The 23,894-nt window shown below is 51.4% G+C and overlaps 10 protein-coding genes across 10 annotated transcripts; 7 read left to right on the top strand and 3 right to left on the bottom strand.

Annotated features, from left to right (window-relative positions):
* Positions 1 to 468: 468 nt before the first annotated feature.
* Positions 469 to 1,254, bottom strand: M436DRAFT_39998 (uncharacterized protein; the record flags this gene model as incomplete). The annotated part of the gene is made up of 2 exons (XM_013574651.1): positions 469 to 977; positions 1,044 to 1,254. 2 exons carry the CDS (start codon positions 1,252 to 1,254, stop codon positions 469 to 471), a joined length of 720 nt encoding a protein of 239 aa, XP_013430105.1.
* A 1,494-nt stretch (positions 1,255 to 2,748) lies between these two features.
* On the bottom strand, positions 2,749 to 3,655 carry M436DRAFT_61569 (uncharacterized protein; the record flags this gene model as incomplete). The annotated part of the gene is made up of 3 exons (XM_013574893.1): positions 2,749 to 3,335; positions 3,389 to 3,452; positions 3,503 to 3,655. 3 exons carry the CDS (start codon positions 3,653 to 3,655, stop codon positions 2,749 to 2,751), a joined length of 804 nt encoding a protein of 267 aa, XP_013430347.1.
* Positions 3,656 to 4,603: 948 nt separating this feature from the next.
* Positions 4,604 to 6,726, bottom strand: M436DRAFT_39562 (cytoplasmic dynein 1 intermediate chain 1; the record flags this gene model as incomplete). Its single annotated transcript, XM_013574571.1, has 2 exons — positions 4,604 to 6,535; positions 6,586 to 6,726. The coding sequence occupies 2 exons, from the start codon at positions 6,724 to 6,726 to the stop codon at positions 4,604 to 4,606; spliced, it is 2,073 nt and encodes a 690-aa protein (XP_013430025.1).
* Positions 6,727 to 7,123: 397 nt separating this feature from the next.
* Positions 7,124 to 7,502, top strand: M436DRAFT_79561 (uncharacterized protein; the record flags this gene model as incomplete). Its single annotated transcript, XM_013575087.1, has 3 exons — positions 7,124 to 7,141; positions 7,206 to 7,383; positions 7,441 to 7,502. 3 exons carry the CDS (start codon positions 7,124 to 7,126, stop codon positions 7,500 to 7,502), a joined length of 258 nt encoding a protein of 85 aa, XP_013430541.1.
* Positions 7,503 to 8,404: 902 nt separating this feature from the next.
* M436DRAFT_20051 (uncharacterized protein) lies at positions 8,405 to 9,098 on the top strand (the record flags this gene model as incomplete). Its single annotated transcript, XM_013574498.1, has 2 exons — positions 8,405 to 8,638; positions 8,691 to 9,098. Coding segments are annotated over 2 exons (642 nt in total), but the record flags the coding sequence as incomplete, so codon positions are not given.
* Positions 9,099 to 10,257: 1,159 nt separating this feature from the next.
* Positions 10,258 to 12,833, top strand: M436DRAFT_79559 (putative dynamin-like GTPase Dnm1; the record flags this gene model as incomplete). The annotated part of the gene is made up of 4 exons (XM_013575086.1): positions 10,258 to 10,356; positions 10,404 to 10,796; positions 10,848 to 12,467; positions 12,519 to 12,833. 4 exons carry the CDS (start codon positions 10,258 to 10,260, stop codon positions 12,831 to 12,833), a joined length of 2,427 nt encoding a protein of 808 aa, XP_013430540.1.
* Positions 12,834 to 13,918: 1,085 nt separating this feature from the next.
* Positions 13,919 to 15,069, top strand: M436DRAFT_79558 (isochorismatase hydrolase; the record flags this gene model as incomplete). The annotated part of the gene is made up of 4 exons (XM_013575085.1): positions 13,919 to 14,127; positions 14,204 to 14,743; positions 14,803 to 14,885; positions 15,002 to 15,069. 4 exons carry the CDS (start codon positions 13,919 to 13,921, stop codon positions 15,067 to 15,069), a joined length of 900 nt encoding a protein of 299 aa, XP_013430539.1.
* A 2,467-nt stretch (positions 15,070 to 17,536) lies between these two features.
* M436DRAFT_61565 (uncharacterized protein) lies at positions 17,537 to 20,611 on the top strand (the record flags this gene model as incomplete). Its single annotated transcript, XM_013574892.1, has 1 exon — positions 17,537 to 20,611. One exon carries the CDS (start codon positions 17,537 to 17,539, stop codon positions 20,609 to 20,611), a length of 3,075 nt encoding a protein of 1,024 aa, XP_013430346.1.
* A 999-nt stretch (positions 20,612 to 21,610) lies between these two features.
* M436DRAFT_19715 (uncharacterized protein) lies at positions 21,611 to 21,973 on the top strand (the record flags this gene model as incomplete). Its single annotated transcript, XM_013574497.1, has 1 exon — positions 21,611 to 21,973. A coding segment is annotated over one exon (363 nt), but the record flags the coding sequence as incomplete, so codon positions are not given.
* Positions 21,974 to 22,457: 484 nt separating this feature from the next.
* On the top strand, positions 22,458 to 23,645 carry M436DRAFT_40399 (uncharacterized protein; the record flags this gene model as incomplete). The annotated part of the gene is made up of 1 exon (XM_013574716.1): positions 22,458 to 23,645. One exon carries the CDS (start codon positions 22,458 to 22,460, stop codon positions 23,643 to 23,645), a length of 1,188 nt encoding a protein of 395 aa, XP_013430170.1.
* Between the last annotated feature and the right edge of the window lie 249 nt (positions 23,646 to 23,894).

The following is a 23,894-nucleotide window of genomic DNA, read 5'->3' as shown; positions in this document are numbered from 1 at the left end:
TAGCTACCAAAACGCACAGTAGTTTAGGCAGCAAGAACGGGGTTGGTTCATAGAGGAGCAGTATTGCGATGGTTCTCTCTTGATGCGTGAGTACCTTGGAGACTTTTGCGCATTGCTATAGCAGGGTGCTCATCTCATCCCGCCATGAGGAGTTGTAGGGGAGACTGTAGGGACAAGTTCAGAAAGGGCTGTGATAGTCACAAACTCTAGCATCCGAGGAGGGGTTACACAGATAGAGTGAGGAGCCGACTAGCTAACGATCACAAGATCATCACACTGCCTTTCGATCAATCAGCGCAACATGGGCTTTCGGATCAGGGAATTTGAAACAAAGATATCATATACAAATAAAGGTATCATTAGGAAATTGAACATCGACAAAACAGTGTCATCGTCGTCTTCTTTTTACATTAGTCACCACCCATCTTGCACTCATGCCCTTGTGATTTCATTGAGCCGTCGAATCCTTTACAGAGCAGCGGCGGCAACAAGAGCCAAAAGACCGTAGGGCATGGCAGAAGCAACAGCACCACCAGTGGAAGTGGCAGCAGCAGAGCTAGTAGCAGACGAAGCCCTCGACGAAGCCGAGCTGGCAGCAGAGCTAGCGGATTTTGATGCCGAAGAAGCAGCGCTCGACTCTGACTTGCTAGCCGAGCTGGCAGCGCTGCTCTCAGACTTGGAGGCCGAGGACGAGGCCGAGGAAGCAGACTTTGATGCCGACGAGGCAGAGGAGTTTGCGCTGCTGATGCCAGACGAGGCGGCAGACGAGGCAGAAGAGGCAGCGGACGAGGCTTGGCTGATGTACGAGGTGCTCGAGGCAACGGTGTTTGTGCTGTCAATGACGAATTGGGGAGTGTAGGCTGTGTTGGAGGTGTCGTTGGGGTTGGAGTCGTCGACGATCTCGAGGGCGTAGTCGGTGCCGCGAGTGATGTCGCTGGGAACAGTCCAGCTGTAGCTACCAGAGTTGGTGAGGCCCTCTGTAGGACTTGTGTTAGTGATGTACTTTTGACCGCTGGCAAGAGTATAGGAGATAGGTGACTTACGGGCAACGTAGACTCCAGGAGTGAGGTTGTTGCTGGCGCCGGAGCGGAGGATGATGGAGACGGTGCCGGAGGTGGTAGGCTTCCAGGTCAGGTCAAAGGTCTTGCCGGCAGTGATGCCATTGTAGTTGGAGTTGGTGAAAGTGTTGCCATCGGCAAGGGCCAACAGAGGAGAGGCCATGAGAGCAATGAGGGTCTGAGTAGAGAAACGCATCTTGATGTGTAGTTGTGTTGTGTGGGTTGTTTTGGAGAAAGAGATGGTATGCAAGCAGAAGTAGCGATCGTTGCAGGAAAGAGGTGAAGAGGGAGAGAAGGAGCAAAGATGTCGCAGACCTAGCCCTTATATCTATTTGAAATGACAGTGATGCGCCATTTCATGGAGTCCAGAAGCTAATAGGGAGGCAACAGTGCAGAAGGGCAAGCCATGACACCACACCACATCTAAACATGGCGCCGTTTGATACAACGACGGCGCGCGGATGCTCCCAAAAGCCTCCCCTCACCACACAAGCGGCTCTCGGCGCTAGTCAAGCTTGCCCATCTTACCTTTTGCAGGTTAACATCTTGTCCCTTTTTCCCCTTCTCGAATCCTTACCCACATGGCCACTCGGTTGCCACGGCGGTGTCAAAACTCAATACCTCTTTGACTCGACTTGCCACACTCACGCAACTCAACATGTACACGTATGTGTTTCTTCCTTCGGGAATAGTGAGCACCGGCAGAGTAAGTGAGTGGCAAGCAAGCGAGATTTGGCCAAGCAGGTACTCGATACACTGCAAATCGCAGCGATGATTTTCTGGGAAAGCCTGGCTCAGGGCTCTGGGGAAAGCAAAACGATCGCTACTTGGCACTGGGTCGCTCGGCGAGTCTAAACCGTTGCAAGCGTGTTTGGGACCAGGACAAACGAAAGACCCCTGGTTGCTTAGCATGACGGTCGACAATGCAAACAAATCTTTCTATCACGCTGTCAGCTTCAAAAGCTTACATCTGCATGCTGCGTGTATCTCAGCTCGAGCTGTACTCACAGCCAGCCCTCCATCGGCTATGATGGAAAAATGGAGAGAAATGGCTGCTGATTCGTGACCTGCGTCTGACCAGATGCATCTGGAAACGCACTGGCCTTCGGCCCGGCTGCTGCAGGAACAAGGCTCAAAATAGAGTGCTGGCCAATCTTACTCCTGCTCGTTCGCGCTCTCGGTGTGCAAAAGTATGTAACGCACACAGCTATGGAAATGCACAACTATCCGGTGGACCAGGAGGCCTCCACTGAGAATCGTGATACTAGTGGCTCTCTAAGGGCTCCTCTACCTTTTAGAGATGATTGTGCATCCAGACAGCTCCATCCCGGCCTGCGTTCAGTCGTGAGTACGGGATGAGAGTGACAAACTTTGGCGCGTGATAGGGCGTAAAGACGGGAATATATTGTTCACGTGCTGCACTTGATGCAGGAGGTCCCAGATCCTAAGAATGAGCTGCGCCTCCGATAGCCACAGTCATGTGTCGATTATCGAGTCGCACGCTGCCGATCTAGTAGATGTTGTACATCCAAAACATATTCTTTGGAAGACGAGGCAAGTTGAAAAACTGGAAGCGCATTCGAAAAATCGTAGGCTAGGCATTAAGTATTTGTACGTAGAGTATCCCCCGTCGCTCTGCTCTCATGTCATCATCAGCAAGATCGCAGAAACAAGTCTACTTCGAGTATGTCTACTGGAAGAAAAAGACTGCAGCAACACCGAAGAGTGCAAGGACAGGAGTACTAGCTTTGGCCATGGTTGATGCGGCGCCGGTACTAGAAGCGCTTGCTGCAGTCGAGCTTGACGAGCCGCGAGATGATGTTCCTGCGCTCGAAGTCACGACTGAAGTGACGGTACTTCTCGATCCGCTTGGAGACGAAGAAGTCAAAGTTGGCGTGATAATGGTCGTGTTGCGAATGGAGGGCGAACCGGTTCCAGCGCTGGGTGCAACAACGACAACAGCAGTAGTGTTGGATGGAGGAGTGGGAGGTGAGGTCTGGATAGACACAACCGCGGTCAAGTTGTTCAACGATGAGTTGTAGCTCGCAATGACAGATTGGATGCTCGATACAGCAGAAGCAGTCAATGACGATTGGGCGGCTTGAGATGACGAGCTAGCTGACTTTGCGGAAGACACAGCGGAGGCGTTACCACCAGTGAGAGTGATCAGCCCAGAGTAGTTGATCTCGTAGCCTTGGGAAATCTGAAGAGCGTAATCGCTTGCGTTGTCGAGTGACCTATCAGGGATCCAAGTGTAGCTACCATTCAGGGCGTTGGCTTTGAAATGTGAGTACGCGTTCATGTTGTTGACATATGGTCATCGAACTTACTGGTCAGAGTAGAGACATCCATCAGATTGGAAGGGTCACCCTTTCTCAGTACAATAGTTGCAGGCTTGTCCCCGTCAGCATGATTCAACAATCGGCACAAATCACATCTCTCACCTGGGCCAGGTTCTGCGCAGTGTACTGAATTGCGACTGGTTGACCTGCGATGACACTGCTTGGTGTTTTGGTGAATGCTAGACGAGGGGCCTGGGCAACAACGAGGCTCGAGAGCGCAGCGGCACAAATCGCAGCAGTCTTGAGGAAGTGCATGATGGTTGTGGACTCGTTCTGACGAGATGAATAGGGCTGAGGTTTGGATCTTGAATAATAGAGACCACGCAGGTCCGTGAAGAGAGGTGTGGCTGAGTTGAAGTGAAGTGACTAACACAAACAAGTGTCGGATGAGATCGTCGGTGAATGTGAGGGAAAGAGCAGTGGTGGAAGCACTTGCCTATTATATGGACACCCTTCACTTCGAAACATCTTTCCATCGACCAAGCAACAGACCTATTACCGGATCGAGCACTATCGATTCCAACCACCCTGCATGTAATCACGCCATGTGGTAACAACTGCATCCTCTCGTGTGTCGGTTTCTTTGATGTGTATAGCTATAAAAATGCACAACAGTTTCGTGAAACAGAATAGTGTCCGTGGAAATGCGACGTTCCCGCGGTTTTCTGTGGATGCCGCTCTAATTTAGATACGATTGTGCATTTCTATAGCGAGGATAGAGTAAACTTTGTGGGAGGAGCGTGCAAGTCACAGACTTGGGGGGAGACTCTATTGCAGCAAGGACAGTTTTGATCAGCGCCATGGCTTGATCATGCAGCCACCTAGTACAGCTATAGATATGCACGGTATTCTTGAGAGGCAGGATAGTATCCACGGAAGAACTACGTGATCCAGACTCTCTTCGATTGTATCTTCATTCTGGAAACCCTTGTGCCTTTTCATAGCCAGGACGGCGCCATAGAACCTCTGCGAGAGAAGCACAGGTATTACAAACTTCTAGCACACGGGATGTGCTCGCATGAAGAGTTGTGATGTCGTACAACTTCATGTTTCAACTAATATTGTGTCACGTACGAGAAGGGCTGCATGAATCGAGGGGAATGCGGAGGTTGCGAGATGCAGCCAAGTTCGGTTGTCTAACCTGTCATGTTACTCACATTGACATGGTTATCGGTAGATCTTCTGCAAGTCGTATTATGAGAATCATCTATCGGCCCCTTCCCGTGACCTGTCAAGTCTAGAGATGAGACGCTTGACCCCAAACCAGTCTTCGCCCTTGTTGTTTCCCTCGAGTCCGCCAAGGTCATTGCCTACTTCAAAGACAGTTGCGATGCCGTCAAGACCACCAACGGCAACCCGCTTGCCTTCATTGTGTTCCCATGCGAGTCTGTTCAAGCTCTTGACGCCAAACACATCGCCCTGGGTATGGCTTGGCTGAGCACGTGCGACAGGCACCTCGACATCAACGTTGATGTCAAAGACTTCTAGTCTTCCTGCACCGTCGACACAACCAAAGACACCGGGCTTCGTGGGCGACCACTTGACATCATAAATGACATCCTCGCGCATGATTTCGAGCAATGGTCGTTCCGGTACTCCCAGAGCTGTGCCTACTCCAGCAGTGGTAACAGCTGTGCTCGGAGGCTTGACGCGCCAGATTTTGACGCTCCAATCTAGAGAAGAACTGATTGCAAGGTCGCCGAGATCGACTTTGCCTTTACTCGGATGGAAGTCGAGTCCAGTCACAGGTGCGGCGTGGCCAGTATAGTAGATACGCGGGTCAATACCAGCCTTTGCGCCCGCACGATCGTATCTGTGGACCGGCAAGATAGCACCTTCTTCGGTACCGGCCAGAAAGTATGTTGGATCTGCCTTGGGGAAACTAATACATGATGGAGCGATGTCCTCTGTGCGGTTACGCCCTGGTGGTGAAGTAAGCTCAAGATATTCTTGAGGCTTTGATAGCATGTCGAAAGACCAAGCACATGTTGTGCCGTCGGTACTGACACTGACAATACTGCTGGCATTTTGAGTGCCGACCACTGCAACACTGTAGATAGGGTGGGCGTGGCCTCCCTTTTCGCCAGCAAGGGGTGTTCGTTGCACTGGTGCGCCGTCATGAGAGCGTTGGCGGATGTCCCACAGACAGACTTGGCCAGAGTATGTACCACCTAGTACGAGACTTGGATGGTAAGGTGAGAAACGAGCAGTGAGGATATCACTCGTCGCGGTAAAGACATATTCTGGTTGAGACGGCATATGTGCGTTCCAGACCAGAGCCAAGCCAGGAGCGCTTTGCGAAGAGTTGGAAGCCTTTGTGTATGAAGCTAGTAACAGCTCGGGGTATTTGACAGAGTAGTCAAGGTCACTGATCATGCGACGTTTTGTCCAGCGGTCGTCTGAAAACTGCATCAACTCGCGCACACGACGGCCTTTGACAGTGCGTGTTTGGCCATCCTCATCGTCATCGTCCAAACCATTCGCGCCACGCATAGCGTAGTCAGCGAGAACGTCGTACTCTTCGTCCAATGCTCTTTCAATGACCTTTGTAGATCGATCGATAAAGTCCAAAAAGTCGTCTGATGCAGTGACAGCGCCCAACTCTTCATGTGTCAATGTGCGGGCAGGGAAGTTCTGCTTGCCGTTCGTAGAGGCAGCATCTTCCGACAGCTTGAGAGCCTGCAACTCATCCTCAATCTCCTTGCGAATGTTCTGCCTCAGCTCCTCGTCTCTTTCGCGCTCTCTCCTGCTCAAGCGTTTCCTCGTTCTCGAAGGTGAATAACTCGAGTCATCGTCTGAAGGCTGGCGGTTGTGCTGCGGTGACCACGGCTCACTGGTTTGTACACCCTTGCTGTATGTGATAACGTCGGGCTTGGGATCTGAAGGCTGGTTGAGGACTGTGGAGACGGCGGTGAAGGAGAGAGTCTGATTGGACAGGGAAAGAGGAGCGGGAGTGGAAGCAGCAGATGGACTATCGAGTGAGACAGAATTAGGACGGCTTGCGCCAATGTTTGCCGAGGTGGTGGGTGAGTCCAAATCGCGAGGGGTGGAGCGGCCAGGACGGTCGACAAGAGTAGAGATGAGCTGGTCCAGGTCTGCGCGGCTGTTAGCACGCGAGGGCGAAGGAGAGATGAGCTGATTGTGTCAGTGGAGGACGTACCTTGATGTGCCCTTCTTCAACGTACCTCTGCTGCATCTCCACTCTCGCGCGCCGATGTGAACTCCTTTTGACGCTGAGCACGCTGGCGTTTGAGCTCGGCGAGTTTGGCACGCTTGGCCAAGATCTCCTGCTTGCGAGCTTCTAGGGACGAGGACGAAGAAGACATGGCTGCGTGTAAAGTGTTTGATTAGGCGGTGGATTGTTTGGGCTGTTTCGGCCTTGACAGAAGTGGTGCGACAGACCAGCTGAGCGCAGGACAGCTGGGACCTGGCACAAGAAATCCAGAAACCAGAAAAGACGCAAGGAAGGAGTGTAGATATGGTCGACAACGAATGTTTGGTTTGGTTGTTGTTGCTGCGGCTAAGTTGATCGACTCGGTATGAGACCCCCGGACGGAAGACGGAAGAAACCGCTTGGTTGAAGTTCGCTCGACCAGCTCGACCAGCAACGACAGCATCCACTCTAGACACCCCAATTGCCCGTGCTCTCTACCCGATCATCTGTCGCCCGCTCTCCAGCAGTCTCTCATTGACCTTACCTCCTCATCACATCAACCCGTCACAATGTCTTCCGGTGCCAACGTACGCGCGCCCGCGTCCCAACTTCTTTTCTTCCGTGTCCGCATACTGATGCTCAGTGTCACAGGTCCTCCGCTGGTCAGCTCTCGGCCTCGGTGTCGCATACGGTTTCTACCACCAAACCGCCATCACTGCTGCCGACAAGCTCCGCGAGAACCAAAAGGCCTATGAGCACAAGCAGGCTCTTATCAACCAGGCCCGTCAAGAGTACCAGAAGAAGACTGCTCCCAAATCAAAGTCTGGTGGTATGTCGCGTCACATCCTCAGACAGTCTCTGCCGACCCGCTCACACACATTTACAGCCGTCACCGACCCCAGCGACCCCAAGTTCGACTTCGAATCTTGGCTCAAGTCGGTCCAATAGACAATTTATCCTGCATATTCTTCCCCATAGACCCGGCCAATTCTCCCATCCACGATCACACGAGGAGGATGCCTGTTTTTTAATTCCGACACCAAAAATGCGATCTTACTTATGCCCCCCGAGTTCGACATGACCACCTCCCACGTGCCGCCCTTAGACCGACACACGACCAGCTCCAGAAAGAAGAAACAGTCCATACCCGATCGCGCAATCTCCTCAAACTCGTTCTTGCTGGCCAATCGCACCCGAATATCGCACCGCACCAGCGGCCTCTTCGTCTTGTTCCCATAGACTCTCCGTCTTCTCCCAAAGTGTATCTACTCTGTAAAAATAGGCTGCGTTTCCGCTCTATACGATCTTCCTCAGCGATTATAGACGAAAGTTTCTGTTTCCCCGAACTGACACCTGCTAAGAATGGCCTCTAGAGAATGTGTGCTGAACTGTAGAGAACGTATAGCATTGCTGGATCATAACACACCACAGTAATCATCGCCTTTGTTACGGCAACGAGGCGCGCGTCATACTATCCGAGTGTCTTGACGGAAACAGATGTGGCCACAGAAACACCTTGAGGTGACTCTTTCTCGTGGATACTACTCTGTTGTCGAAAGGACGGTACATTTCTATAGCTGACTGTAATAGATAGGTTTTCGCACGGGACAGCGCTAAACTTTCCGCCCATGCTTGGTCTGTTCATTCGAGTCAGCCCGAGGAAGGCGCTATCATGTCTTCGAGGAAAGACCACTTGCAAGAACATGAGCGCCTCCATCCTTCCTTCTCAGCCTGTGCAATCTATTCCGCTTCATCAACCCCATACACTTCCAAGCGCCTTTACCAAATTTCTTGCTCCCCATCCATCAACACAATTGCATCACATCCCACATCCAATTCTCATATCCAGCATGTTTTCATCGATCCTCCTGCATTTGTCTTTGACCCTGAGCTACGCTACCTCGAGTCCCATCCAAAGACGCGCGCTCTCCCAAAACGACATCATCGGCATGCAACTGGCCAGCTATCTCGAGAACCTGGAACTGAGTCTGTACACTGGTGGATGTGAGGGTATCACTGATGTACAATGGCTTGCTGCTGGCTTTCCTTCCACCTTTCAGCAAGACATATGTGCTATCGCAGAAGTGAGCCTTGATCAAGATGTCCATCATTCCAATAACTGGCATCGCGCCCTAGCAACAACAGAATCAGACAAGCTACATCTCGTCGACACTTGAGGCGAGCGGCATATCTGCCCATCAAGCTTGCAACTATGCCCTCTCGTACGACACACCTACGGCCCTTGTCCTCGCAAATCAGATTACATCCATCAGTCTCGGGTACTATCTCGGCAGCTTGAACGACTTTTCTCCAGAGCTTCAGGCCTTAGCTGCCTCTATACTCTCGGTCGAAGCTCGCCACGATGCTATTGTCAGGAACGGAATGGGAGCTTCTCCCTTCCCTACCAACCTCGATGTGCCACTGAGCTCCGTCTGGGCATACAATCTGGCGCAGAAATATACCACGTCCTGTCCGCAGGCGCTGTCCATCGATCTCCTACCTCCGCTCACCTTCAACGGCATGTCAGGCAGCACTCTTGATTTTAGTTGGAGTCCCAACGCCAACAACTTTTCGGTGCCCGCTGGAACCGCTGGACAAGATCTTTACCTCGCCATAGTGCACGCCAATGCCAGCGATCCAATTTACCAACAATTGCAGACAACAGGGCAAGGGGAGGGTACTGCACAATTACCGGAGGGACTGAGTGGCGTTGTGTATGCTGCTCTGACTGCTTCATCTGGTGACTTGACCTATCGCGAGCTTACGACAACTGGGACCTTGGCCGGACCGGCACAGCTTGTTCTCTCGTGAGTACTCGTGCGTCTAGTAACAGTGTTGGAGCCGGATCTACATCGAGCAGGCAACATGAACTGCAAAGCTCTTGAAAGGGGTGTGCGAGCTATTGCTTAATGACTTGTGCAGGGTGGATGAACGAGGCCTACGTTGGAACTCGCCTTCATCAGTCCCAGATGTACATGATTGAGACGGATATGACAAGTGGTGCAGTCATGAATGGGTAGGCAGAGTACGAGAAATAGCAATAGCCTATATGCTAGAACGCAACACTTACGGATCACAGAATTCGAGCAGTACCGACCATCTTTATCACATGTGATTATCTGGCATGTGAACGTCAACACTTTACAATCTTTGTGATTGTTACCTACTTGTAGCTCTCCTTGTATGTAAAGGTCTGCCACCCCGATAGCAGTAGAGATGTAGAGATTCCTAAAAAGATAGGCAGCAACCGCTGAGAAAGTATCCCATCGTCTCTCCGTAGGGTCGAGTACCGATTTGGAAGAACTATGCATCTTGATGGCTTCGGTTATCGTAAAGGGGAGGATAGGGGACGAAGGTTGGTGGATTTGGGTAGGCCGACGGCGGAGAGGTCGGTTCAGCTTGCACTGTCGGAGGCGCCAAGAACGGTGACGGAGGGTGGAGCAGAGAAGTTGGTTTGGCTTCTGAACAAGTACAGAGTCGCGAAAACAGGCCCCTTCGACTCGGAAACGTATCGCTCTTCCGAACACCTCGATCGCTCGTACATCTTTTAGCCGGTCACCCTCGGTCCCACCTCAAGTTTGGACGTCGGACAAGTTTTGTCGTCGCCGCATCCAAAAGACGACTCGGCTGGCAGCACAAACAAGCTTTCTCGCATCTCAAGGCCACCTCATCCAGCACAACAACACAGACCGACACGCCCATCATGGCCTCGCTTGGTGAAGACTTACTCGGGGTCGTCAACAAGCTTCAGGACCTTGTCTTCAATACTATCGGAAATGACTCGCTGGACTTGCCCCAGATCGTATGCACACTGCTCCAAACCTCGGTACATGCAGCTGACAGGAACAGGTTGTTGTAGGTTCACAATCGTCAGGAAAGTCGTCGGTACTGGAGAACATTGTCGGTCGCGACTTTCTCCCAAGAGGAAGCGGCATCGTAACTCGTCGTCCTCTCATTCTGCAACTCATCAACGTCCCCAGCAATGCCGACAGACCCGAGGGCGATGAGATCCACGTGCCACACACCCCGGCCTCTGTCGCTGGTCAGGACGAATGGGGAGAGTTCAATCACATTCCCGGTCGTCGCTTCTACGACTTTGGTGAGGTCAAGAGGGAGATTGAGAACGAGACGGCCAGAATTGCTGGAAACAACAAGGGCATCAACCGTCAACCCATCAACCTCAAGATCTACTCGCCTCATGTTCTTAGTCTGACCTTGGTCGATTTGCCTGGTCTCACAAAGGTCTGTCTTCGTGCGCTGCTGTCGGTAGACTTCAACTGACGATAACCCAAGGTCCCTATTGGCGATCAACCCGGCGATATTGAGAAGCAGACCCGCAACCTGATCACAGAGTACATTGCAAAGCCCAACAGCATCATTCTCGCCGTCTCTCCTGCAAACGTCGATCTTGTCAACTCCGAGGCCCTCAAGCTGGCCCGCCATGTCGATCCTATGGGAAGACGCACCATTGGTGTCTTGACAAAGCTGGACTTGATGGATCACGGAACAAACGCCATGGACATTCTCTCTGGGCGCGTATACCCCCTGAAGCTGGGCTTCATCGGAGTCGTCAACCGTTCGCAGCAAGACATTCAGGGCAACAAGTCGCTCTCCGATGCCCTCTCTGCCGAGAGAGATTTCTTCCGCACACACCCCGCCTACCGCAACATGGCCACCCGCTGTGGTACCCAATACCTCGCAAAGAGCTTGAACACCACCTTGATGGGTCATATTCGTGAGCGCTTGCCCGATATCAAGGCTCGTCTGAACACTTTGATGGGCCAGACTCAACAAGAGTTGGCCAGCTACGGAGATGTCGCATTCGCCGGCAAGGAACACCGCGGCTCGCTGGTCTTGCAGCTCATGACTCGTTTTGCTACCTCTTTCACTTCGTCCATCGACGGTACGTCTTCCGAGATCTCAACCAAGGAGCTTTGCGGTGGTGCCAGGATTTACTACATCTTCAACTCTGTCTTCGGCAACTCTCTGGAAACCATTGACCCAACGACCAATCTTTCTGTTCTTGATATTCGCACTGCTATCCGCAACTCCACCGGCCCCCGACCCAGTCTGTTCGTCCCTGAGCTCGCCTTTGATCTCCTGGTAAAGCCTCAAATCAAGCTGCTCGAGATCCCCAGTCAGCGTTGTGTTGAGCTGGTTTACGAGGAGTTGATCAAGATCTGTCACAGCTGCGGTTCATACGAGTTGTCGAGATATCCTCGCCTACAAGCGAAGCTGATCGAAGTTGTCTCGGACTTGCTCAGAGAGAGACTGGGTCCTTGCTCGCACTACGTCGAGTCGCTGATCTCCATACAACGCGCATACATCAACACCAACCACCCCAACTTCCTAGGCGCAGCAGCTGCTATGAACTCTGTCATCAACGACAAGCAAGAGAAGGAGAAGGCGCTGGTAGCTGCAGAAGAGAAGAGAAAGAAGGAAGAGAAACGCCTGAAGGCTCTAAACGGTGCTAATGGTGCTGGTGAGCCCGAAGACGATCATGAGAACGACGCTGCTGCTGGCGGCAAAGCAGCAACCCTTCCAATCCGCAGCCATCTGAGCAAGGCCAGCCGTAGCATGTCACCTGCTGTTGGTCGCGCTGGTATGGGTGGTGTGAACGGCGCAAGGGCAGGCTCACCACCCAGCTTCGCAGGATCAGGAGGCACTGCTAAGGACAGTTTCCTCAACTACTTCTTCGGCAAGGATGGTGGTCTACCACCGTCGAACGGTCTTCCTGGCAACTCCATGGCTTCCTCGCACCTTCCCGCTGGTAGCAGACATGTCAGTGCAAACATCGAGCCCAGTTTCGCTGGCAGCATTCGCAGAGGCGATACCAAACTTCCCGAACGACCAATGTCATCCCACATCTCCGTGCCTGGCGAGTACGACGCAGAGGATGCCGACAATGGCTACGTAAGTCTATCGTCACCATCTCCACAAAGCATATCTGACAGTTGTATACAGCCGCTAGCTGACGAAGGCCCTGCACTTACCGAGCGGGAAGCTCTGGAAACCGAGTTGATTCGCCGTCTGATATCATCATATTTCAACATCGTACGAGAGACCATTGCAGATCAAGTTCCCAAAGCAGTCATGCACCTGCTCGTCAACCACTCCAAGGATGTTGTTCAGAACAGGCTGGTCAGCGAGCTGTATAAGGAGGATCTGTTTGGAGAGCTCTTGTACGAGGACGACGCCATCAAGAACGAGCGCGAAAAGTGCGAGAAGTTGCTTTCTACCTACAAGGAGGCTGCCAAGATTATCGGAGAGGTTTTGTAAAAGATGGCGATTTGTAACAAAAATTGATGGAGGTTTCATTTCGAGAAAACCCGCCTTCTTGTGTGCTTTTTGGTTGTTTTGTCACGATAAAGGTCTTTTTTCTACAGATGGGCATGTCTTGTCTACTCAATTCTCTACTTTTGCTTCTTGCTTACTATCGTGTCATCTCGTTCATCTCTTCTTATCTCATTTGACCTGAACTCTGTTGTAACACTAGACTTGGTGCAAGATAAGGGATCAGAGATAAGATAGCAGTGAGGACGACCCTGCTTGATATATCTGTATAACACAAAACTGTCACCACACATGACAGAGAACTTGCGGTGCAGTTTGCTTTTACCATGCAAAGCGGAATGTCCGCCTTGTAACCTTTCTGCAGTACTAGGTGTCACGTCGGAGCATCGGAACAAGCAGGCAGCCAGAAGGCCAGACCCTTCAGAAAAAAAAGCAGCTTCCCCACATTCTGCGAACTGACACGCTCAAGGCAGCGATAAAGTGGCGGGCAACGACGACGACTCATTGATAATATCGTTCTTTGAGCTTCTCTGCAGCATCCCTGTCGCCTCTTTGCCTTGCGCCGCGGCACAAGGCGTAGAGACTGACTGAGACACCGTCATGGGTCGATCAGACAGCAAACAATGTCTCGTCTTGGATCGGGAGGCTGAGAGACAGGACTCAAGGTGCCTGGTGAGTGTTTGGATAGGATAGAAGAGCTGCTCGCGTGCGCGGTGTTTCTGAATAATCATTCTCTCTCTCACTCCAATTCTCTCTCCTTTCCCCACTGCGACCCAGATCTCTTCGCTCCGAGTTTGCCCTTTGGTGATTTCCGACGACTGCTTGGCTTTCTCTTGACTTTTTCACCGGCTGGCACCTGGACGTTTTGGTGCGGGACGAGCTTTGGCTTATCTTTTTGTTTCTTATCATCGCTCGTCACCATCTCTCCTTCACTACAACACTCTCCCTTGCCGATTCTCCAATTCACCCACACCTCAGCACTTCACACCTCGACACCCACACGCGACCACCAAACAACCTTCACCATTCCCTTCCTACTCTCTCCCGACGGCCCACCCTCGGCCGACTACATGGCACCAAGCGCAATCGAAGTCGAACAAATCAACGAGCTTGCTCACACCATCAACGATCCGCCCGTCGAACACAACCTCGAGGAACACGTCGCCTTTGGCGGAGACGACCAATGGTTCTACCACATCCCTTCTAAGCGCTTCGACCTTTCTCGTGGCTCCAAGCGCAAGCTCATCATCGACGCCGACGATGGAATCCGCAACCACCGGTATTGACGCACCGCCCTAGAGTCCTCCATCCCGCCACCCCTCCTGGACAACACCGCTAACTCGCTATGCTCTCAGTGGATGTGCCATCGACCCCGCCTCGACCGTTCTTGTCATAATCGACATGCAGAACTTCTTCGTCCACCCCATGTACCACGACCACAGCGAGGGTATCGCCACCATTGACCCTATGCTGAAGGTCATCGACAAGTGCAAGGATCTCGGAATCCAGCGCTGCTGGCTGAACTGGGGAATCTCCGACTACGACCTCAAGGTCATGCCCGCAGCTGTTACAAGAGGTTTCAACAGAAACTTGGCTCAGGACAAGGGTCACGGTTGGCACGTGGGCTTGGGCGCCAACGTCAAGGATGACAAGGGCAACACCGAGCGCTGCCTCTTCAGCGGCACCTGGAATGCCGACATCTACGAGCCTCTGAAAAAGGTCATGACGCCAGAAGACGTCCGCTTCGACAAGGCCCGTATGAGCGGCATGTGGAACCCGGACTTGCCCATGAACAAGTGGCTTCGCGAAAGCGGAAAGAAGACGTTGCTGTTCGCTGGTGTCAACACCGACCAGTGCCTGCTGGGCACTGTCACTGATGCATACAACTGGGGATGGTACGTTGGCTGGTCTAAGCGCTCAACGAAGACTTCGTTGCTAACATGAAGCTCTACAGGGACTGCATCCTCATTGGCGACTGCGCTGCCACTATGACTGGACTCAACGCCCAAGCAGTCTGTGACTACAACATTGCTACCAGTACGTAACACGAGGACCAGATGACAGGTCAAGAGCCATCAGATGGCTTTTCGCCTTTCGTCTGCTCCCTCACTACCTTCACATAAGAAACATGCTGATTGTACCCTTGCTTTTAGACATGGGCTTTGTAACCGACAGCCAGGCCTTCCTGGACTCGGAGCTCGTGTTTGGACCTCTCAAGTGAATGCATGGCCAGTATACCAGGCTTTCACTCACCACAACGACGATTTCCTTTGCTTTTTCTTTCTCTCTTATCGCAATGATGGCATTTTCGGCTTTTCTTTCTGGGCGGACGGCAGAGGAAGATCACTATCAACATCATCAGCATCGGCGTTTTTATCATGGGAAGCACTATCGCTCAGCAACAGCAAAGGGAGGGGGTCTTTTTTGCTTGGTCAGACCCGAAATGTGCTTATGTATCACGAGATACCCTAGATGTTTTGTCCTTTTTAGCTTCTTTGCTTTTTCTACGACAAGACACGCAGATAAATATTACAAAATGCAGGAACAGAAATGCAGGTCATCTTCTGTTCACTTCAACCAATCGCTTCTATTCCCTTTAGACAATCACTCTTTCGTGCCTTGGTGGATGTCCCTGACATGTGACAATTGACATGTGTACATCTCTGAAGCATGTCAAGATACAGCATGTGGCAGCTATAGAAATGCACAATAGGTTCAAGAGATAGACTGAATAATTTCTAGCGGATGCTTCTCATCTCTTCCAATTTTTTGTGTATTTTCATAGCGTGCTAAGCTTTCGCAATAGCAGGGAGGAGAAAGAAAGAAAGTAGGAGACTAGCCTATGATCTCCCATCTCCCCTGCTGAGATTGCAATACGTAGACACTATAGAGGTGCACAGTAGTTTCGAGAGATGGGACAGTATATATCGAGATATTATGAACTCAGGACCTTCTGTGAACACTACCCTCCCGCTTGAGACCTTTGTGCATTTCCATAGCTACATATGTCACATACCTTTACATATGTAGAGATAGCTCCTCGATATCAATACGAGACCGAGTGATCGTCCATCCAATTAATCTTACTGATATGACCTTCCCAAAATCCTTCGTCTGCGGTCTCGAAGCACCCCACTCTCATCTGCACCACAAGAACGCTATAGCGGCGATCGCTGTTTGTGATACAGAAGATTAGCGATATTTATATACAATAATATGAACAGAGCGTCAAAACAAGCCTGAGCTGCGAGACACGCAAGCATCGAGACTGGAAACTCAGGCCAACATCGAGTCCAAGATGCCTCCCCTGGTCGTCGATGTGTCTAGAACATAATATTTGTTTATATGCTTCTCGGAGAATCGGGAGAGTGTTTTCGTGTTGAGGATGATACGTATACTGCAGTAAGACAGTGACAGAGCGACATGGGACGGTTATCGGACTGCAGCAAGTCAGCACGTCGATGGTTCTGAATTGTGTAAAGCAGTAACTGTGCATAAACCCTCCACAAACACACATCGATCCGCGACACCTCTGCAGCACAAGTCGGCAAGCCCGACGATCAACACTGTTCGGCGCTCCACGGGGCGCGCGGCACCAAGACGAGTCCCTGAAGCGTGGAACGGATCTCTCTGCAGCCGAAAACACTCTCTCTCAACTGCAGGGAAGTGGAGCCTCTCTCGCACAGCCGCGGTGCGAAAAGAAAACGCCACCAAAGAAACGCGCGACCAAGCAAAAAAGGGTCACCGACAGTTTGCTGCAACTTGCCAGGCTCTCTACATGCCGCAAGAGGCTGAAACGTGCGGTGGACAGGAGTTGGGCGTTTTTCGTTTTCCGTTGAGAGGCTCAATCGGCATGTGAATATGCAAGGTACGAGAATGGAAGAACCTGTGAGGAGGAGTGTACTCCAGTATCAATCAACGAGAAAACAAGTGCTCTCCACGAATAGCATCGCAAAGCAGAAGGCGCAGCATTCATTTTATTGCTTTTGTTCTGGACGCGAACCCTTGGACGGGAGGTTTCGATCGCGCTGCCATCTTCCCCATTCGCAGACAGTGCCGGAAACAGAAAAGATTCTCTCAAGATCAAAACAACACGACAAGAAGAACGCGCACCAGGGGATTAGAGGTTCCACCTGGCGGTTGAAGATGATGCAAGATGGCTGACTTGGCAGTCCCAATGCTTTTCAGCACACCCATTCAGAGCAGTGACAGCGAGCAGTGAGCACAGCTTGTGTGTGCTGCCATGGCCAATCGCTCGGTCGGGCCTCGTCTCATATCTGCACTTCTGCACATCTTTTTGATTGTCAATTCGCAAAGGTGTTCCTTGTTCCTGCTGATCGTGTTGATTAGTCCAACGATTCTGACTCTGCTTACCACTCGCCAATTTCTATTTCTTTTTCCCCTTGCTCTTGCTTCTCATACTCCATACATCCTTCGTACTCGAACAAACCCTACACTCGTTGTTCGAGCTACTCTTCAGTCGTTACCATATCTCGTTCAACTTGACCCGAGTCGGAGGCTCTCCGCGATCCGGCCGAATATTGCGTGGTAGACGCACGTTTCGTACCAAAGCTAAAAGTAGTCGACAACCACAGACGTCATCTGTAACATCGAACTTTTAACTGCCTGGACCGGATCTATCACTATTCTTTGGAACTCTTTGTCCAAACAAACAAGAGGCATACACCATGTCGACACCAGCGGACGAAAGGCCGGAGCCTACATACCATATGCCCTCATATCACCTACCCTCATACAATGTCAACCCCCACACTGGCCACCCTCACACAGGCGAACGATCTTCGGATGAAGAAGGAACTGTTGTTGGCGACCACCGAGATCACAGCAACCACAGCGAGCACCGGGATGTACACAGCGACCACCGATATCACGACGAGGAACATGAAGCACCACCAATCGACCCTCGTGTGCACCGCATGGGCAGCCACCTCACAGTCGATACGGCCAACGACCCTCACTACCATCCTCGCCTGCACGACATGACATCGCCTTCTCAGTCCCGAGAGATGGCCAACCGACTTGATGATGACCTGGCGTTGCTCAAGATCGAAAGACAAATATCACACGACGCCGAAACCAACAGAGATGGAGCTTCAAACATGGGTCGTCAGCGTTCTAGAAGAGACGACATGATAGACGAGTTCGATGTTGCGACCAACCCGATTCACGAGCAAACGGCACTATACAAGCCTCCGCAGGATCCGGTCGGCAAGTTCTCCAAGTTGATCAAGAGAATTCACCATTCGAGTTTCTTGGTCCGCTATCTCACATACATCCTACCCGTGGTCTTGATCCTTCTCATCCCGCTGTTGATCGGCGCGTTTGTTAGTCCTGCAACAAGTGCTGTGGTTGGAGGTGTCGAACTCATGTGGTTTATGATTTGGCTGGAGATTGTTTGGCTCACACTTTGGGCTGGCAGACTTCTCGCCAAGTGTCTTCCCTACCCGATCGGTCTTGTTTCCACCATCTTCACAAACAACAGCAAAAAATGGCGTGATATGGGCAAGCAACTCGAACTCCCTGCAACGCTGTTCTTCTGGTGGCTTGGCGTTGAGGTCTCTTTCCTACCGACCATGAAGAACCACCAAGCCAGTGGTACCAAAACAACACAAAAATGGATGGGAACCATGAACAAGGTCCTCGTAGCTCTCTTTGTCGGCATGATTCTCAACTTTGTCGAGAAGATCATCATTCAACTCATCGCCATCAGTTTCCACTTGCGCACCTACGCCGATCGTATCGAACTGAACAAATTCCAAATTGGTAGCTTGGTCAAGCTTTACACTTTCTCCAAAGCAAAGATTGCCATGGAGGATTCTGAATTTGAACAACCTTCTGGCGTGGATTCTGGTGCTCGCACTCCTGGTCGTTACCTTCAGGAAGCCCAGAAACAGACAAAGGAAATCTTCAACAAGGTCGGTGATGTTGCTGGCAAGATGGCAGGCGATTTCACTGGAAAGTCTGTTGCAAGGAGCACTCACCCTCATCAAGTTGTACTGACACTCTTGGGCTCCACCAATGGTAGTCAAGTCCTTGCACGCCGTCTTTATCGTACTTTTGCAAGACCTGAGACCGAAACTGTCTACAACGATGATCTGAAGAATGCCTTTGATAACGATGAAGAAGCTGAAGCTGCTTTCTCCATGTTCGATAAGGACATGAACGGTGACATTTCCATGGAAGAATTGGAAGCTGTTTGTGTTGAGATCGGTCGTGAGCGCAAGTCTATCACTGCCTCCCTGAAGGATCTGGACTCAGTTGTCGGCAAGCTCGATGACATGTTCATGTTCCTTGTTGCCGTTATTACCATCCTTGTCTTCATCTCGTTGATCTCGACTTCCGCTGCTGGTGTTCTTACTTCGGCTGGTTCAACTGTCCTCGGTCTTTCCTGGCTCTTCTCGGCAACCGCAACTGAAATCTTGCAGTCCATCATTTTCGTTTTCGTGAAGCATCCCTTCGATGTCGGCGATCGTGTTACCATCTACGGAAACACTGGCGCCACTCTGACTGGTGATGACTACTTCGTCAAGGAGATTGCATTACTCTACACTGAGTTCAAGAAGATGGAGGGACACGTGGTGCAGGCACCCAACAGTTACCTCAACACTCTTTTCATTCTCAACCAGCGTCGTTCCGGTGGTCTCGCCGAAGCCGTGCCAGTCGTCATCAAATTCGGCACCACTCTGGAACAGATCGAGACTCTGCGCAACCGTCTACTCGACTTTGTCAAGCAAGAAAACCGCGAATACCAGGGCAACATCCTAACCGAACTGCGGTCCGTCACTGAAGTACACTCTCTCACTCTCAACGTTGTCTTTTTCTACAAGTCCAACTGGCAAAACGAAGGTCTTCGTCTTGCACGAAGAAACAAGTTCATCTGCGCCCTTATGGTTACCATGCAAGAATGCGGTATCGAGGGTCCTCGCATGCGCTTCCCCGGTCAGAAGGAGTCTTTCCCTGTGTATATGCAAAATATTCCTCACCAGGCTACTCCTGGTATGGGTCGCAATGGTCACCCCGACAACCCAACTGGCTGGTCGGAAGGTGAACACCATGATCCACCATTCGTTACTCCCTCCGAAGGCCCCATCGGTGGCCGGGCACGTACTGGCTCTATTCTCCGCCAGGGCTCTCTTGCTCGTCCTCGCCACGAGACTCTCGCACAGATGGGCAAGCGTGTCGACTTTTCGCTGGGCATGAGTGCAGAAGCAGCAAACAACTACTCAGGTGACGTATTCGAAGACGACGAGCGCAGACCACGCCTTCCCATCAGCGTCACCTCGCCATCGCCAGACAACCGCAACAGAAAATCAAACGACACCCACAGATCTACCGATACTGGCCGCTCCACCTCTCGAGATGTCGGCCCTGGCCGTCTCGCACGCAGATCCACGGATACCTCCACGACTTCGCGTCCTCACCACCGCAACCGTTTCTTTGGCCGTGCCCGTGGCAACACCATTGATGATCAAGCCATGATGGAGAAAGGAATGGCGGACATTCCTGAGGATTCTCCTGGCGGTGCAAACAGTGCTGCCATAGACCCACGCACTGGTCTGGTGTCGGGAGCTGCATGGCGAACACGGACCAACGAATCGAATGTTGTTCGTAAGAGTCAGGAGAGGCCTAGGACAAGTCATACTGCCGATACTGCCGGACATTCCATCGGACTTGATGGGCCACCACAGTTGCATCCTGGAGATCCTTCTGTCGAGGACTTTGAGATGAAGAGGTTCAATTAAACCGGAAAGAGAAGAGAAATGAAATATAGACTATAGAATGGTTGGAATAGAGGCTGGGACTTTACTTTCTTGATGTTTGCGTTTTTAGCGATGAGGTGGAATATCCTTTGCATAGATGGATGTCATTCCTTGCAACTTCTACTTCTTCTATCGTATACAACCTTCCCTTATTCGATCATCGGGAACAAAACAACTACCAAGTGTAATGAGAGTGTTCAGTTAAAAAGCAGGTCAAGCTGAATAGATTGCAGGCTTTCACTAGCGCCTATACAGGTGACTCACTAAGGCAAGGCAAGCACAAAACACACATGAGCCCTGCTGCCTAGATCGAGGACTATATACACTCTTCTGTTCCCGTCACATATCCTCACGAGCTCAACGGAAGACACATATCACTGTTCGGCTTTCTCGCTCTCTGAACCCGAGAACATGGAAAACGACACCTTCCACAACTTCCCGCTACTGCCCATCGAGCTTCGCAGAGAGATATGGCGCTTGTGCCTCCCACACAGGGTCAGCGAGGTTGACGATCCCATCGGCTACGAGGTCTACAACATTTTGGATCCAGGTGACATTCCCTGTTCACTCTACACAACCAACGTCAGCAATAGTCGCCCGCCATTACTCACCCGCGTCTGTCGCGAATCGCGCAGTATCGCCCTCGAATCAGGCTCTTGGACTTCGGTGCTCGAACGTCGAGACTACAAGCTCCCTTGGAACGAGCAGGAAGCTAAATGGGGCTCTGAGAATACCATCGATCGCGGCTATTGGCGAGACACTTTGCGCGACTCTGCGCATGTGAATTGGACGCCGTCGTATGCGATTTTATATGGCCACTGTACTGGTGATGAGACTTTGACTGATTTGGCTGAGGAAGCAAAGAGGTTGAGTGGGAAAGCGTCGTTCATGCTGGAACACATGACTGACCATGATTCGCATCTGCGATCGGATGCCTACGTTGGATCTATATCTGCGTGGCTGGCAAGCGTATCGCCGCGCAGAAAGGAAGATTTGGTGGCACTGAGGTTATTGCCCGAGTGGCTGGTGGTTGTCAGAGTGGTTGTTGTACACCTTGACCTTGCACGAGCTGCGAAAACTGGTCTCTTTGGTCTGTTGGGAGATGAGAGTGTGCAAGTGGTGGACGTGGCATCGCCGTTGGTGGAGCAGCTATATGAGTTGGCTGAGAGGTGTGAACGTGCAGCCCCTGCTGTTACGGTTGCTCAAGACTTTGAGAGGGTGGATGCGGAAGAGATGGATGCTTTGGTGAAGCGTGGAGCGATTGAGGCTTATCATGATCGTGAAGTGGGAGAACGTTTGCGGCCTGCGATCTTGTTTAGGCTGTGTACAAAGATGTGTAATCACGTCAAGGAGCCGAGAGAGGAGTAGATTGCATCGGCCCTATCACGTAGGACGAGTGTTGACAGGCAAGTCTATTTCTTTCATATCCTGATGATGTTTGTCCCGTGTTGTAGTCGTGCCGATGTGTCCAAGTTGTGGCCTCTAAAAAGCTAGCTATGAATGATGAAGGAGCATCACATGTCACATACCTCAAGATTACTGGAAGGTGAGTGATCTGTACCACTTGTCTCCGCCATTGACAAACTAGTCTAGGCGAAGGTTTCTGGACAACGATAGTGCTAGACGAACTGTGTCGTTCATGTTCGAAGAAGTCTGGATGAGAGTTTGTACGAAGCAGGGTTGCCCGGACCTTCAAGATTTATGAAAGACCTCGGCACAGGGAGATCTACATGACCAAGCAACACAGATCTACGAAACTTGGATAGTATTCCTTGCACCTCTTCCATCTCTCATTATCGAAGAGCAGTCCTCTCGCTACATAATAACGATGAATCTGCTGGATCTCCCACGGGAAATACGCGATCACATCTACACCATCCTCCTCACCCCATCAGCCAATCGACACACCACCAACGACGAACAAACCACCTACACCTACACGCACTCCTCGCTCCTCCAAACATCTCGCCAGATCTACCACGAAGCCCGACACATCCTTCTCGAGCAAAACACGTTCATCAAAATCACAACGCCATTCCCGGAATCCAAGTACCATGTTGCCGAAGATGGAGTCGCCATCGTCACTGCCGACGACCATGCAATGGACTTCACAGAACATGCCTTGGAAGTCAAGATCGGACTTCCCGCTATGGAAGTAGAAAGAGAAGACACATTTGTGATACATGTGGATAGCCTGGAGAAGTTCTGCGAGAGTTGGTATTATTCGGCGGCGGACACGCCAGACTTGAACGAGCACTTGACATTGGAGTTGACGCTGCGGGATCCTTTCGCTGTGTCTGCTTTGGATGCGACTTCACCTACACCGCAGACGATGAAGAAGTCTCTACAGAAGAGGTTGCTCCTTCCTTTCGGCAGAGTCAAGAATCTGAAGAGTGTGGATCTTTCAGGCACACCTGGTGCCGACGCAGAGGTGGTCGCAGAGATGAAGCGATTAATGGCCATACCTCTGGGCACACCCACCGAACGCCTCGTCCTCGCCAACACCCACAAAGATGCCGGAAACGCAGCTCTGATGGCGAATCAACCGCTAGAAGCACTAGAACACTACCGCAAAGCCTGGGAAGCACTGTTTATCATCATCAAAGGCAAACACCGCAAAGTCCACGGCGAACGCTTTTTCGAGTATACACTCTCCCACCCTTTCGAAGGTCAATACGGCAGCATGGTACGCATTGTACTGCGAGTGAGGCTGGTAGCAAACTCATTACTCGCATACATCAATCTCAAAGATTGGGACACAGCAGTGCATATAGGGATGCGCACGATCAGTATCATGAGGCAAGGACAAGAGCATTTAGAGCCAGAGCAAGAGGCAGCTAATGGGTGGATTTCTGGGCCCGAGATGGGAAAGATTTACTATAGGACTGCGGTTGCGTTTAAAGAGATGGATGATAAGTATGAGGCGAGAAGGCTGTTGAAGGTTGCGGTGTTGTTCTTGCCGAATGATGCGAGGGTGAGGGAGATGATCAGGGAGTGTGCGTTGAGACTCGGATGAGTGAAGTCACTAATGCAAAGATCTCGTGGCCACACATAGAGGCACAAGATGAAGATGCGGAGCCCGAGTCCGGAGACAAGAGGGAAGACTGTAGATAGAACGGACGAAGCTGCGAAGCAATGCCCGAGTCAGGACGAAAGAATGTCACAGGCGCAATAGACATATCCAAGCTGTAACAGACGAAAAGTCTTGCAATGATACTCTTGTTATACAGAAAGGTAGCTCGATGGATGTTAACTCTGCTTGTTG

Source organism: Aureobasidium namibiae (genome assembly GCF_000721765.1).
Source record: "Aureobasidium namibiae CBS 147.97 unplaced genomic scaffold scaffold_3, whole genome shotgun sequence".
NCBI classification, from domain to species: Eukaryota; Fungi; Ascomycota; class Dothideomycetes; order Dothideales; family Saccotheciaceae; genus Aureobasidium; species Aureobasidium namibiae.
Note: the sequence above shows the minus strand (reverse complement) of the source record. Positions and strands in the feature narration are given on the sequence as shown.